The 15,869-nt window shown below is 36.7% G+C and overlaps 1 protein-coding gene across 2 annotated transcripts in view; it reads right to left on the reverse strand.

The window, feature by feature from the left end:
* The window catches only part of LOC125661323 (cytoplasmic aconitate hydratase-like), a 40,382-nt gene extending 34,698 nt beyond the window's left edge, over nucleotides 1-5,684 (reverse strand). For both annotated transcript variants that reach the window (XM_048893295.2, XM_048893288.2), the window contains exon 1: nucleotides 5,619-5,684. In XM_048893295.2, the coding sequence (XP_048749252.2) occupies nucleotides 5,619-5,631 (13 nt within the window). In that variant the 5' untranslated portion in view covers nucleotides 5,632-5,684. The remainder of the gene's footprint in view (nucleotides 1-5,618) is intronic.
* Between the last annotated feature and the right edge of the window lie 10,185 nt (nucleotides 5,685-15,869).

Here is a 15,869-nt window from a genome sequence, read left to right on the forward strand (position 1 = left end):
TACGTATTGACTATTGAAAAATCTAGACTCGTTTTCCCTGAAATTCAAACAATATTTTACAACACTTTTTGAATTATAACAAAATTAACAATGAAAGTAAAGTGTTGAAATTAATTTACAATCCAGTCATCAAAAACGAAAACAAGTCCTAGGAATATTCACTGCCTTACAGTTACAGTCTGATTATAGCCACCCCTCCATTACAGTCGCGTCGTCGTACCGAGGGAGGGGGGGGGGGGGGGGGGGTGCTGGTAGCAATTCATGTTTTGATTACCTTGGTTAACTCTAAAATTAATTTTTAAATGACATCTGAAATATATTTTTGTACCATACTTCGTTTATATATTGATGACTCAAATTTCCCCTGTTCGATTATAGATCTAGTCTAGAAGGGGGGGGGGGGGGGGGGGGGGGGGGTCATAGAATTATAAGATCATTGATGACTGTATCACTAAGGATAGATAAAATTTCAGCATAAAACATTCATGCAGAATATTACGATCTACAGAGCAAATGTTTAATCCCCCGTAAATACTTTCTGCAATAAAGTCGTCATCTGATATCTGTGTAGTCGGACGTGGACTGAACTGAAGACTGAAGTTTATAGCGCACGACGCTGAGTGGAACTTAAAACGATCGTTGTCGCTGTCACATATGACGGCAATGAACCAGTTGAATTTTATAAAAGCTTCATATCTCGGGAATTCTACCCCCGCTCCCTATTTGCACAACAAAAACCTTACAATCTCTCATAAATCTTATGTACACCGGAAGTCAACAAGGACGTAAACGAGTCTTGCGCCACCTATGTTTGAAATAGGAGAAACAACTGACAAATATTCGCAATTACACAATACACAACACAATAAAAAAATCCCACCCAAAAAACAACAAAACTATAGACACAAAACGCACACGATACCCAACACGTACACACTTCTCACCAACGATAAACACGGAGAACAATTTAAGCGCAATCCACATAAAAAAAAATATAATGATGCACGAAGATTTCATTTACAACGCTAAATGATGGCACTAAAATCACGTGCGCATCAAGGGATTTTAAAATATTCACTGAGGTAAATGCCGTGCACGAATCGGCCGATAGATTGGTGTATGTATGGACGAGATTTACGAACACCCAAGCTGCATGTCCAAACAACGAACAATTTTTTTAATTGAACACCTTTAGTCACCTATGTCCAAGCAGTTACCCAAGCGGTTGTAACATTGCTACGATAAATCTTGTCTTTCTTGTTTGGTACCAAAGCTTTCCGTGAATAGAGTTTTAATAGCGAAGGTAATCACACTATGCTGAACACGCAGGTGGTTGAGAAATTATTTCTTTGATTATCAAAATATGAAAAATGAAGTAAATTTCATTGAGTACAATTTCTAAATAAACATTATTTAATTGTTTATCACTGGCTTCTATACGGGGTATTCACCTGTATTGATGTCGCTAGATCTATCGAAGCGTGATCAGTCAAGCGTCTCTAATCCCCAAACAGACCAGGAAATTTACATGGTGACTGCCTTAGGCAGTCAAGGTGTGAATGGCTTATTATTTTGAGAATCACTATTGAATAATTAGGGGTTTATTACGTTTTTGTCGGAATTTTTACAACGTAATACCGAGTCCCGGCATTTTAGGACAACATAATAACGAGGTCTAATTTATATAGGTTTGTTAAGAAATGGTTTTGTGCTTTGAAATTCCAACGTAATATGCGAACTAACGTAATAAAGGGGGAACGTAATAACGGGGTTCCACTGTAATGTGTAACAACCATGCTTCACATTTAATGAATACTAGTGCTGCGACAGTACTCATTGAACAAGAAATCACAAGGTTTTCCTCACCAGAAGTGCCATAATAAATAAAGTGTACACAATACAGGGTTTGACATTTACTTTTTTGAGCACTAGACCAGTCGGGCTACTTCAGATGATTTTTACTAGACCTGACCTTACATCCACTAGCCCTGACCAACTTTCCAGAAAAAAGTTAACTGATAGCTTCTACATATTTAGATACTTAATTCAAGTTACAAACGTTAAGTTTGAACTAAAACATATTTAATTGTCTCAAAAAACTTTAATCTTGTCATTTATTTGATGCTTTTATTTTCAAACACATTTTCTGTTTCTTTAAATTCTGCAGGCACGGAAATTATTCAGTCCATTTAGAATAAAATGACATAAACCGGTTTTTTTATTTCTATTTCATAAGCCCTATTTTGTTTCTTTCCATCCTTTTCAGTTTTTTTTCTCTTGGGACATCTTTCCTTGAGGATGAGAAGGCATATTTGAATATAGAGACATTCCCGCACATATACCAGCACCGAAAAATGGTTGTTCTAGAAGTAATTTATTAATTGGATGAACACTTTCTTATAAATATTTAATTCAATTAAACTGGGTTTTTTTTAATGAAAATGAATTCAATTTATATCTGTTTATCCAAAACATAACTTTACACACATTAACATTGAGTTGATGTCGTAAAACATCACACCCGACCGCGACTTATTTATTACAACTATAAAATAGAGATTGTGTCATCACGAGATTCAAACTTGCTCTCAAACTTTTTGCAGTTATTTTTTTTTAGCCAAGAATAAAATATCTTGTGGTTTAAAGTAAAGTTTCTTGTTTATTTTTTAACACGACCAGTCGGACTAGTAAATCGACATTTTACCCGACCGGACCTATCATTTAGTAGACTCGGTCGGTCGGACGTGCCTTAGTGTCAAACCCTGCAATATAAACATTTTGTTTAGATACGTCACACAAAAAATTGGAATTTATGATTGGAAATTTTTCGGGCAGATTTGGGAAAATTTCAGGGAATTTCGGATTGGGACTTGGGCCGATTTTCGACCCCAAATCACGTCCAAATAAAACACTGGAAGCTGACCACACCAAGTTCCGCTTTTTAATATGCAGGAGTAAGAATCGCTTGTTACATAAAGAAAGAAGCATCTGTCTTACGATTTCATGCCAGGGATAACAATATATTAATTCTAAAATGCTCTTATCATGGGTTCAGTTTAATCTCTATATCACGCTACATCATGCTCAGTCTATATATGAGATAGATTGATTTAGCTGATTTAATTTTACTGAGTGAAGAAAATCCATCCCTGTACTCCATGCAACGCATTCTGTGTCTAGAACTACATTTCTCTATAGGAATGATTCTAATTCAAAATGGTCCAATGTTTCGGATCGTCCCGTTGTTAAAATTAAACAACAGTTACCCAATCTTCAGAATAACAGTCAATGAGGATCAATAGAATAACGTGTAGATTTTACAAATGTTATCCATGATGTTTCAGGGATTTTTTTACCCCTTGAACCCAGGAGCCAGGGCCTTCAAGTTTGGGAAAAATAGCAATATTTGATTGAAATTGGGAAATTTGTTTCATACAAATAATTAAGAAAAACAAGCAAAAAGTTAAGCATTTGATATTTCAACATCAATGTGGCTTAAACAAGCTTTAATTATCGGTCTTTGGCTGAGAAGAAACTGTCAAAAAAGTTTGTAACAGAGTGGCACTGACGTTCAATGGCCCCTCATGGCATATATTCTCATTAAAGCATCCATTATTTGGGAATTTTTAGGCATCATTTTGGGAAAAACACCTGCTTTTCAGCAATGGGAATGGGAATGGGGCCGAATTTCGGCACTCTACAGACCCTAAAAAATCCCTGTGTTTGGGATTCAATAAAACAAAAAATATTCTCTTTTGATGAAAGTTCATAAACCGTGACATCGTTATGAACTTTAGTAAGAGCAATGTTGTGGTTAGGTCAAAGTATAATAAACATGTTCAAAAATCATTTTTTAAATTAATTTTCATTGCTGCTGTTAATTAATGGACAGGATGTTATTACAGTGGCTCTCTGCATGATCTGAGATTTGGAGGTATGTTACTTTTGCGTAATTTTTGTACCAGATGTTTTCATGCTCTTTGGTTTGCAAGTTATTTGGCAAACACCAATACCGGCTGCACTTGACATTCTCTTCATTTACATAGATAATAATCTGTTAAACCATTGAATATGCCAGTTTCGAGATACGAACTCTTCTGTGTAGGAGGTGAATTTAGTGGAACTTTGAATGTCTAAGTGGGACAGAGTGGACCTACAGTCAACGAGGAAGATGATGAAATGTATTAAAAGTGGCTTTTCTTTAAATACGTAAATGTGGGAAGGACAAAATACCGTCGAAATAAATGTTTTACTAAAGTGGAAACATAAAAACAATGTCATATTTGCAAGTAATATCTTAGATATGGTACTTTTGACCAGCAAAATAACGTAAAATGATAACAATTCTATGTATCTAATTACTCCATAATACTTATCACTTACTTAGTTTGTGTATCAGTTGAATTCGGGGGATCAAACAGCGTATGAGAGACTTACTGAGTACATTCACTTACACAGTGATGCATATCTGTCCCACTCCCGCGTGTAAACAAATTGTTTCACGTCTCACTATGTACGAGAGTTCGCCAAAGGGAAATAACTCGGACGTATCTCGAAACCGGCGTATTGGGATTGACATAGCATGTTTCTGGGTATGTGTTGTTAAATAAAATGGGTTGTCTGGTTAATGGTAACCATCGGGTCGCTTTTATTTATTTAACTTTAGAATTTGCAAAAATCAAGGGTGTCAGAATTTTCCCAAATTTTGGGTTTTATGGAACGAAGTCGAACACATAGTAGATCTGCAATTTACTCCTCACATTGTTTTCGAACGTTGTTCATTAACTGTTAAGTATTCAAGATCGGTAGCATTGTTTGTTTGTATTATGTATTTTCAGCCCCATGGGGATCCAGGTTTGAATAGTTCCTCGGTATCCCTAGCTTGTCTTAAGAGGCGATTCAGACTAGACCGCAAAAGCCGAGGTCCCGTGTCACAGCAGGTGTGGCACAATAAATAACCCTCCCACCTCAAAGGCCATAACCATCGAGCATAGGCCTAAATTTTGCAGCCCTTCACTGACAATGGTGACATCTCCATATGAAAGAAAGATTTTCGAGTGGGACGTTAAACAATATTAAATCAATCAATTAATCAATGAAGATTGGTAGTATCATTTTGTACATAATTGTACCCACTACAGCTCTCATCCGTCCGACAAATTGGTATTGAAGAACCAGAGTTAGTTTGACATGCACTCTGGACTTTGTACATATTCCCATAATTCATTTATTGAGATGTCAGTAAATTAAGGGTCAGCCTTTCCGGACAATTTCCGGAAGATGCGTCAGCTCGAATATCCAGCCTCGATGAATCTGCTGACAATAATTTCTGACGGGTCCATGGATTTACAGGAAACACCTGGTATTTACGGTGTTTCCATGGACCGATAAAATCAGCTGATCAATGTTTTACCTCTAGTACATCTGGAACGGTTTGGTCAAAGTTCATGTCATTAGTTGCTTGCGTAACATTTGAAATGTTTCAACGGGATTTTACAGACACATAAATAAATCGAAATGACAGAAATTAAATTTTTTTGACATTACTTCAATAAATAAACTCCACGGCTAGGTTTGAAGGAATCGGAAAGATCTGATATGTTGATATTGCTACCTACCTTCGGTCGCCATTTTCCTACTTGCGGAAGTCACGCACACTAGACCTAGTCAAGTTGTACTTTAATTTATTCGATTTGATTATCAGTTTTGCTGTTACTCGTACACTACTATTAGCTTGCAGTGTTTACCACAATAATCAGTATGATAAAATAAGAAAAGGTAAGGTTGTATTATCAAGCTAAACAATTCTGAGTTCTTGGGGGCACATAAAGTAAAACATACGAGAAATAGATAGATATCAATCAAAGAACTGAAAGTACTAGAAAGCACTAGACTGGCATCAATAACGTCAAAACATTTTCAACTTTTTACATGATCATTTCTTACGATACATTTTGACTTCATAGACAACTGCTTTTTCGATAAAAATGGGAAGACGAAACATTCATATATTGTGGTCGGTCATCAAAAACATTATTTTATTCTACGCACAAGTTCTCTGAAAATATGCTGGAGTTCCTCATTGACAATATCTTCGTAGTCTTTGGTGATCACTGATCAGGTCTTCCAACAGTCTGTTGGAATTCTCATGGGCATGAAATATGATCCATTATTAACTGACTTGTTATTATATTCTAACGAGACATTATTTTTTCAAAAGCTTCCAAGTCATGGAGAAGAAAAATCTCTTGCTTTGGGCTTGAACTCGAAATTCAGATAAATCGACGACGTTTTAACTTTTGACAACATTCATTTCCATACCGATGTCGATTCGATATATCCTAGTGAATTCTAAATAATTTATATAAATATCTTATATATCTGCTTTATACCTAGACATTTCATTACACAAAAGGGGCCTCTGTGGCTGAGAGGTTAGAGAATCGCGCTCAAAACCACACGGCCTCTCACCTCTGTCGGCGCAGGTTCGAACCCCGCTCGCGCCGGTAAGTGAGAAAGTTTACCAGTTTACTTTCGGGATGTCGGTGGTCTCTTCCCAGGTACATTGTATCTGGGTTCTCTCTTCCACCAATAAAAACTGGGCGCCACCAGATAACTGAAAATTATTGAGTGTGGCGGAAAACATCAATCAATCAATCAATACACATATAACATATACATGTCAAAGGGACATGGGAACGATTCGAGCTGAAAATTTCTACACAAAATTCTTTCATTTTTAATGTTTAGAATGCTTAATTAAAGTATTTCTGATGGTCAAAAAAGTTTGAGTGTCAGTTGTCAAGGTACGTACGTTGGAGATACTGAGCTCACAATTCTTTGTTATGTAAACAAGGCTCGTGTCATGTTTTGGTTTACATAGGTTGAATATACTAGTAAAAGTTTCGTTTAAAGCAACGTTAATTCTGAACACTATTAAATAGCTGCTAGTGTTTGGCACATCTGATTTTGGTTTAAACATGCTATTTTCTATCAAGCAATCTAGATATGAAAACAAAAACATGGCGCAAGTCTTAATTATTTACATTGCAAAGAATTGTGAATGATGTATCTCACTAGTAACTCGACAACTGCTATTCATATTTTGGTTGACCATTAGAAATACTTTAGTTACGCATTGTAAACAGTAAAAAAGGAAAAATAACGGTAAACTACGTGTAGTAACTCAACATCACGAGGAACAAAATGGTGGCAGAAAAGCGTACTTTGAATGAAAACATTACCTTATATGGACATATGGAAATAATTCGACAGCCGGAAGTTCATGTTCAATGCATAAAACGCAGCGCGCAATGTAAATCGACAAATCGCAATTGTTAAAAACGGTATAATGGAGTTTCACAAATTGCAATTTACAGGTTGTGAGTTTATCAATTAAGAAACATATGTAAGTAAAGGACACCAGAAAATGTTGCGAGAGTGAATCATTCACATATATGCACCATTAAGGAGATCCTAAACAGTTGCTCCCCCCCCCCCAAGACACATTATTGCAGCTAGGAGGTTTGACTTTGTGACCTTGACCTTAGAGTCTGACTTACTTATTAAAATTGCTATTCTTTAGCTGCTACATAGTGCAACCCCCTCCCTCCCCCCATTTGAAAATTTTCAACAGCAACAAAAAATATTTGCTTTTTTGCGGTCTTCGATTCCCCTCCCCTGTTTTGCTCGCACTCTCCTTTTGGGAGTTTTCTGGATCTGGTATTTATATTTATCCGCTCGTCTCCGAGGCTCAAAATGCAACTCCTTCCACACAGATACATGCTTTGAATATGATTAGTTGGGTGTTTCCGCACAATGACAGGTCTCTATCAATAAAATATGAATATGGGGGGGGGGGGGTGCGCACGTGCTCTTTTTTTTTTTTTTTTTTTTGGTTAAAGGACATCCTTATTATTCTATAAATACATAGCGACAAACAAGTAAAGGTCTACTGAACTTTTTAATTTGTAAAAGCATGTTTACGACGAGACTTTACGAAACTGCCGAGAAAAAGAAAAATCACCGCGTAACGTCAAGAAAATGAAGGAATGCAAATAGGACAATTTTAGTCGAGGCCAAGTACATGTATGTAGCCTGTTTTTCTATTAAGAATTTATTTTTGGTAGAGGCTTTATATCGATCAATCGGAGAGGGACGTTAAACAAGATACAATCAATCAATCGGACAAGCGTGAACAGAGTATAGCCTGCTGGTGAATTTTGTGTTGTGAATTACATAAAACTCTAAAGACTGTCTGCGTTATTGCCCGGCGGTGCTAGCAATGAATCATTCACTTTTGGATTTGATAATTTCAAGCCCGGTGGAATTTTCGAGCGCTTTTAAACAAGTGAATTCTTTGAAACACCTTTCTTTCCCGAGAAGTTAGTTGAATTGACAATCAACCGCAAATAAAATTTTTAGTTCACCTTTCCAGTCCATAGTTTGGTGCTTGTACTGGGTCAGCACGGGTATCTGAATTTTAATCAATAAATTTACAAAAAGAAAAGAGAGGGGAAAAAACACCTCTATAAATTTAAATAGTAATTAAATACATTTAAATATACCTGTATATAAATAAAGTATTTTTTCCCTTTTCTTTTTGTATCTATTTATTGATCAAAACTAAAAAAAATGTATTTTATTATACCAGTAGAAAGCCAATCTCTAAAGCTTACAAAAAGCGTGGAACGATTACATGAAATTACAAAAAATTATCAAAAAAAGGGGGGGGGGTAGTAATGCCCATACTTCAAGTGCCTGTGGTGGTACCAAGACACACATATCCAAGCTTGTACCAATACCGCGTTTCTTGCTGAATAATGTGATCATGTCATGCTAGTTTGTTCAAATCAGACTTGCAGTCAAAGCCGCGTCAAACATGGAGTGAGACAAAATAATAAATGTACGCTTTAAAATAAATTGCTGCTAGATATCAGTGGCGGATCAAGAGGGTATGTTACGGAAATTGTAACCCCCCCCCCCCCCTCCCCACCTCTCGTTTGAAAATTTTCAACCAAAAAATGTCATTCGCAATTCTTCTGTATTCGACTATCTCTCTCTCTCTCTCTCTCTCTCTCTCTCTCTCTCTCTCTCTCTCTCTCTCTCTCTCTCCTTTTGAAAATTTTCTGGATCCGCCACTGATTTTTATTCCACTAAAAACCTACGACAGTTATCTTTCTTGATGAAGCAGAAGACACTTGCTGTGAAAACGAAAATGGTTGCCGAATCTGAGGGACAGCTTAGTTTAGCTAAACTAGGTATATTTTCTGATACTTAGCAAACGGTACAGTACTATTAGGCATTACTAAATTGTATGGTTATTTATCTAGAGTGGCATGACAGAAATATTTTGTTTTTTACATTCAGTCTGGTGATGCTATAATTTCTGTGGAAACGAGGGGGTTATTTATATTCCCTATCGGATAGGAAAGACCGAATATGAATAACCCTCTCGTTTCCACATAAATTAGTGATGCTATTGCAGGCCTAGGCGTGTTTGTTTACACTTTACACCAGTGGCGGATCCAAACAATTTTCAAAGGAATCTGCGACCTACAATGTACTTGTAATGTTGTACCCTTTCCACCAAAACACGGGGGTGTGGAAACCACAAAAGGGCAAACATTTCCTTTAAAGTTAATCCAACAGGGGTTGTTGTTGTTATCCCTTCTAGAGTAGATCAACCAAAAGTGTGTGTACATGTGGTGGGGATTGTAACGCCCTTTAGATCCGCCACTTGTTTGTAAACACCATGGCTCTCTCCTGAGGGCAAGGATAGGATAGTAAATGGGGTTCAAAGTTTTAAATAAAGTTTGTGATACTAAAAAAGTTCTCAAGAACCTAGAATCACAGGGGTGCAATAAGTCATGTGATATAATAATTATTATAGGTTCAAGTTGTTTGATATTGTGTCCTCTGTGGTCAGCACTAATTAAGAGTTTTTGGAGATCATCGAAATTTGTGCACACCATCACCAACATTAGGTCATCATGGGACATTACAAGAATCTAAAGTTTTGTATATATAGGAAGATTTTGGAAAAATAATTTTCACAATGATATGCAATTAAAAGCAACAAGGCCCACATCCTCATGTAGTGTAGATTCCTGTTGGTAGACACAATGATTTCTAGTCTGATTAAAACCAGTCCCCCTTCTCTTATGCAGATTATGCATGTGAGCAGTACTGCCCATAAAGCAGGGATTTTTTTACCCCTTGAATCCAGGGGCCAGGGCCTTCAAGTTTGGGGAAAATAGCGATATTTGATTGAAATTGGGAAATGTTTCATACAAACAAATAAGAAAAACAAGCAAAAAGTTAACCATTTGATATTTTATTATCAATGTGGCTGGCTTAAACAAGCTTTAATTTCTGGTCTTTGGTAGATAAATAACTCACAATTTTTTGACAACAGAGTGGCAGTGAGGTTGGATGGCCCCTCGTGCAAATTCTCACAACTCTCGGGTTCAAAGTGAGGTCACAAGTGTGTTCACAACACAACTCTCAGGTTAAGGTGGGGTCACAAGTTTGTTCACAACGCAAGTCTTGGGTTCAAGGTGGGGTCACAAGTGTGTTCACAACACGATTCTCGAGTTCAAGGTCGGGTCACAAGTTTGTTAACAACATGACTTTGTACGTTCAAGTTTGTTCACAACACGACTTTTCGGTTCAAGGTGGGGGTCACAAGGAGGAATGCACAGAAATGGGATTGATGTTATAAAAAAGATAACGCTGTAACTCAGATGATCATTCTCCTTCACTGTAGATTACAGTTATGTCATGTTATGATTACCCCTGGGATTAGGATGGAGCCACAGTAGAGTTGTCATTATCAATCAAGACATTTTTTTGATGAAAATCTTTTAAAGGACAAAAACATGATGATTATTTTTCAACTTTATGTATTCTAGCCTCTCCGTGTCCTGTCCTGCATAGTTTGTTTACATCACGACCCCCGAGTCTAGGGTGGGAAGGTGCACTATTTCTAAATGTGAGATTTTGTTGTGGGGCAAATCATCAAAAGTTCATCATTTTGTGTGATAATTAAAAATATTGAAATTTAACAATGATTGAAAACATTGAGCTAATATTTGGGTCTGAACAACGCTCGGGATGTCTAGTTTTTTTGTCTGAACAATTGGAATGATGCTCGGATGTGAATGTCTACTTTTTGTCTGAATAATTAGAATGATGCTCGGGATGTCTAGTTTTTTGTCTGAACAATTAGAATGATGCTCGGGATGTCTAGTTTTTTGTCTTGGGCTCGTGATCCTGTTTATATTTTGTCTTTTTTTACTTTTGTACTGAGATACTTCTTTATGTGTTTTATTCAAATTGTGTTGTCTCTCTTTTATGTAGGATGTTGTCCACTAAGTCACTGATGGGAATCATAGCACCTACCCTGCACACAGACATTGATGGGAATCGTAGCACCTACCCTGCACACAGACATTGATGGGGATCGTAGCACCTACCCTGCACACAGACATTGATGGGGATCGTAGCACATACCCTGCACACAGACATTGATGGGGATCGTAGCACCTACCCTGCACACAGACATTGAACGGAGCTGCCTGGTCCATTATCAGTAAAGTGGGCAGCACTGTGCACCCGATCAGTGAAGTCTCTCAAGAAGCATAATGAGGTAGTCAGGACTGCATTATTTTACACGATGTTTATTTCCTGGTCACTTGGCCGACTATCAACTCATTTGTTTAGAATCATCTGAGAACTTTTACTGCCCCTTTGGCCCAATGGATATGAAAACGGTTGGCTCAAATTTCATGATTGAATAAAAAAAAACACTTTTATTAAAAACAAGTCCTTAGATTTCAAACATTCATTGTTGAAACTTACTAACATATAGTATATGTATTATACCTAATAACCATGTTAACTGCTAGCAAATGATTAAGGAAAGAAAACATATATTTATAATAATTCTTGAAGAAAATGAATCAAGTCTTCTTGTTACACACTTTAAATGTTTAGGCAACTATTTAATTATGAGTCTGAGGTTTTATTTGTCACATACACTAACACAATAGTCGACACCATCTTCATTTTGTCATTGTCTTCTTGTAAGTGACCATTCAGCAAAGTTTATTCTTTGTCAACATTTTAATTATTTTCATGCTTTGAGGTGACAGACTTTAAGGCAGGAGTACACATTTTGTGTTGCTGGCTGCAAGAATGACTCGACCTCCCTCGAGTACATAATATGTACAGGGGGTTATTGTACATGTCATCGCGGGATTGCATGTAGGGACTCATTTCTCCTGAGGATCATGACATTTAGCTGCTGGCAACATCTGTGACTAAATCATCTCAGGCTCATTTACATTCTTAATTTTGTTCATTATAACCTCGTTATCATTGAATTTTTTAGGGACTTGTATTAATGGGCAGAAGAAATTTTATTAACTCACCACTCCATCATTGCCTGCTGTTGGAGACTGAACACTTTAAGGAAAATTGAGAAGACTCAGAGAAGTATTCATTTTTATTGTAAAAAGTTTAGTTCATGTAAAGAGCATGAAGGCAGATTTTACAGTTATCTCCCTTAGACTATGTAAATTATAATACAGCACTTGCTAATGATGTTATTTTACATAATGTTGTTTGAATGTATGTTGTCAATTTGGATTGTAGTCAAAAACATGAGTTGTAGCTGCATGCATCGTGCCAGTGTACATACAGTTACCTACAGAATTAACTGTAGATTACATGTACCTGACTCTCTAGGAATGCATTTTTACCTGAGTGACTATTGCTGTTGGTCTGCATCCAACACTGTGTTTCGTATCTCGTGCATTACCAATTGAACATGTTATATACCTGTCTGTAGATGGGACGTATTATGGTACAGCAATGTCTGTATGTCTGTAAATGGGACGTATTATATTATGTTACAACAATACCTGTATGTCTGTCTTTAGATGGGACGTATGAAGGTACAGCAATGTCTGTATGTCTGTCTGTAGATGGGACGTATTATGGTACAGCAATGTCTGTATGTCCATCTGTAGATGGGACATATTATATGATATAGCAATGTCTGTATGTCTGTCTGTAGATGGGGTGTATTATGTTACAGCAATATCTGTATGTCTGTCTGTAGATGGGACATATTATATGATACAGCAATGTCTGTATGTCTGTCTGTAGATGGGATGTATTATGGTACAGTAATGTCTGTATGTCTGTCTGTAGTGTTGCATAATAACCAATGTTCAGGTGACCAATAAGGTCAGTGAGTCTCCTGTTTAAAAGATAACAAGCTGGTTTCTTTTGACAAAGTTCATGAGGATTTTTAATTTGCTCAAACTTTCATTTGCCTGTTTGATTTCTGGTCATTCCAGCACTCATTGTCAGTTTGGTTTTTCAGCTCCCTGGGCCTCTTGAGATGGTGACACCCTGCAGTAGGAGCAGTTCTTACTGGTATCTCTTAAAAACAGACAGATCAAGGTTCTCTTAGCATCTGATCCATTTCTGGAGACAAACTTTTGTATGATGCGGGTAAAATTTCTATCTTTTTTAGATCATCTTAGCTATAAGCTCAAGTGGGCTTTTCTGATCATCACTTGTCTGTTGCACATCTGTCTGTCCATCTGTCTGTAAACTTATTTTAACTCCTCTACAGTCACAGAGCCCAATTTCAATTAAACTTAGTACTGTTAAAGGATTAAAAATCATTTAAATGAATGGCCTCTCACCTTCAAATGTTAGATAATCAACAAATGAAGAAAGATAGGATGTGGTCATTTAAGAATTTATTCCAGAAATACTTATTGCGATGTGTAAAAATAATTGTTTTGCTTTACTTCTTTAAAGTTTGCTAAAGAATGCGGCTGCCCTTGTGCATTTGTAAAACACAAGTATATCTACAATAGTTTCATTTGTGGCATGGTAGGTTCTACGCTGACTGAATGGGTTGAGCGGTTGACAAACACACATGTAATGGCTGCAACTATTTTCTGGGACACAGAAATATGATGTAACACACATAAATACACACAAAAGTCACATGATGCACAAAATTTACAGCATATCTTGATAGCAAATCTCATCGAATAGAGATTTAGTTAGTGTGCAAATGAACATTGGTAGAAGTGTGCAACCGATAGTAGCAATACTACTAGACATTTTCAGAGAAAATTTTTAATTGAGTATGTTCAAGTTATTATCGCAGTTACCTATGCTTACTTGTTTTCATGACACATATATACTAAATTTAGTTTCGCTCTGATTCACTGCAGCAGACCCTTTATGCATGGTTAGGGCTTCTGATCCCTCAGGTCGCTGGCATAGTTATCGGGGGATTTAGAAAGGCAAATTGACCTTTGTACCTGAAAACAGGTGGCAGATGGCGATAGGCAAGGTTAGCATTATATCAGGATTTTAAGCGTGTATGGAAATCCGTTCTACACATTTCGATGGCGGTGTGTGGGGAGGGCGACATAATGAGTGATGGCGGTGTGTGGGGAGGGCGACATAATGAGTGATGATATACCGAGGTAACACTGTTTGGGGAAAATCTTTAAAAATCGTCTTTTGAAAAATCACTGGACGAAAAAGGTTTACATTTACCTGAAAGTGCAAATTTAAGTTTGTTAAAATTATGTCCCCCAGGAGAAGGGTGGGGCCACAACAACTTTTTATATAAAAATATATAGGGAAATTTTTTTAAAATCGTGAATTTGAAAAATCACTGGACGAAAAAGGTTTACATTTACCTGAGAGTGCAAATTTAAGTTTGTTAAAATTATGTCCTCCAGGGAAAGGGTGGGGCCACAATAATGGATCAACTTTTTATATAAAAATATATAGGGAAAATCTTTAAAAATCTTCTTCTCAAGAACCATTGGACCAAAGAAGTTTACATTTACAATGAAGCTTCCTGACATAGTGCAGATTCAAAATTGTAAATTTCATCGACCCTGGGGGTAGGATGGGGGCACAATAGGGATCAATGTTTTACATGTGAATATATAGGAAAAATCTTTGAATATGGGCAAAGGTGGTTCAGGTGAATGGTTTGGTCAATGGGCCTCTTCTTAATGCTTTGATGTTGACAACAGGTACACTGATTCAACAACACAGAATGTTTTCTATTGATTTTTCATCAAATCTTTATTCTTAAATTCTGGATAGAATCTGCCCTTATGTAAAAATTATTAATAGGATTAAGTAACATTGATATCACCACAATGAACTTTTAGGACTCTTTATTCATACATGTACATGGTTTAAGTATTAAACATGTTTACAAATACTGAACTTAAAACATTGGGAGGTGAGGGGGTGGTGAACTATTTTCTGAATTTAACATTGAGACGTGAGGGGTTGGAGAACTATTATCTGAACTTTACGTTGGGAGGTGAGGGGTGGAGAACTATTTTCTGAACTTGATGTCGAGACGTGATGGGTTGGAGAACTGTTTTCAGAACTTTATGTAGTGAGGTGACAGGGAGAAGAACTATTTTCTGAATTTTACGTTGAGACAAGAGGGGAAGGAGAACTATTTTCTTGTTCTCAGTTTGGTACGTTCAGAATTATTACATGGATGTTTTGTAGACATTCGTGTTCTAATAGCATGATATAATGGTGTGAAGAAGTCATTTTGGTTACCTACTCCTTAATGTTGAAATAAATTTTACAGGGTAGCAGTTACTTGAGATGTCCGGCTGATTGATGAGGATAATTTCCCTGAGACTCTGACATTCTGTAGGACTTGGATAACTCTATTGCTGTAGAAAATGTCAGGTTTGTTAATGAAATTAAGTAAAATGTTCTGTTTTTATCCCTCATTCATGCAATGACTGGGACATTTAGTGTTAACTCTTTTTAGCTCGCATGAGCTG

The sequence above is a fragment of the Ostrea edulis genome, chromosome 8 (assembly GCF_947568905.1).
Source record: "Ostrea edulis chromosome 8, xbOstEdul1.1, whole genome shotgun sequence".
Classification (NCBI taxonomy): Eukaryota; Metazoa; Mollusca; class Bivalvia; order Ostreida; family Ostreidae; genus Ostrea; species Ostrea edulis.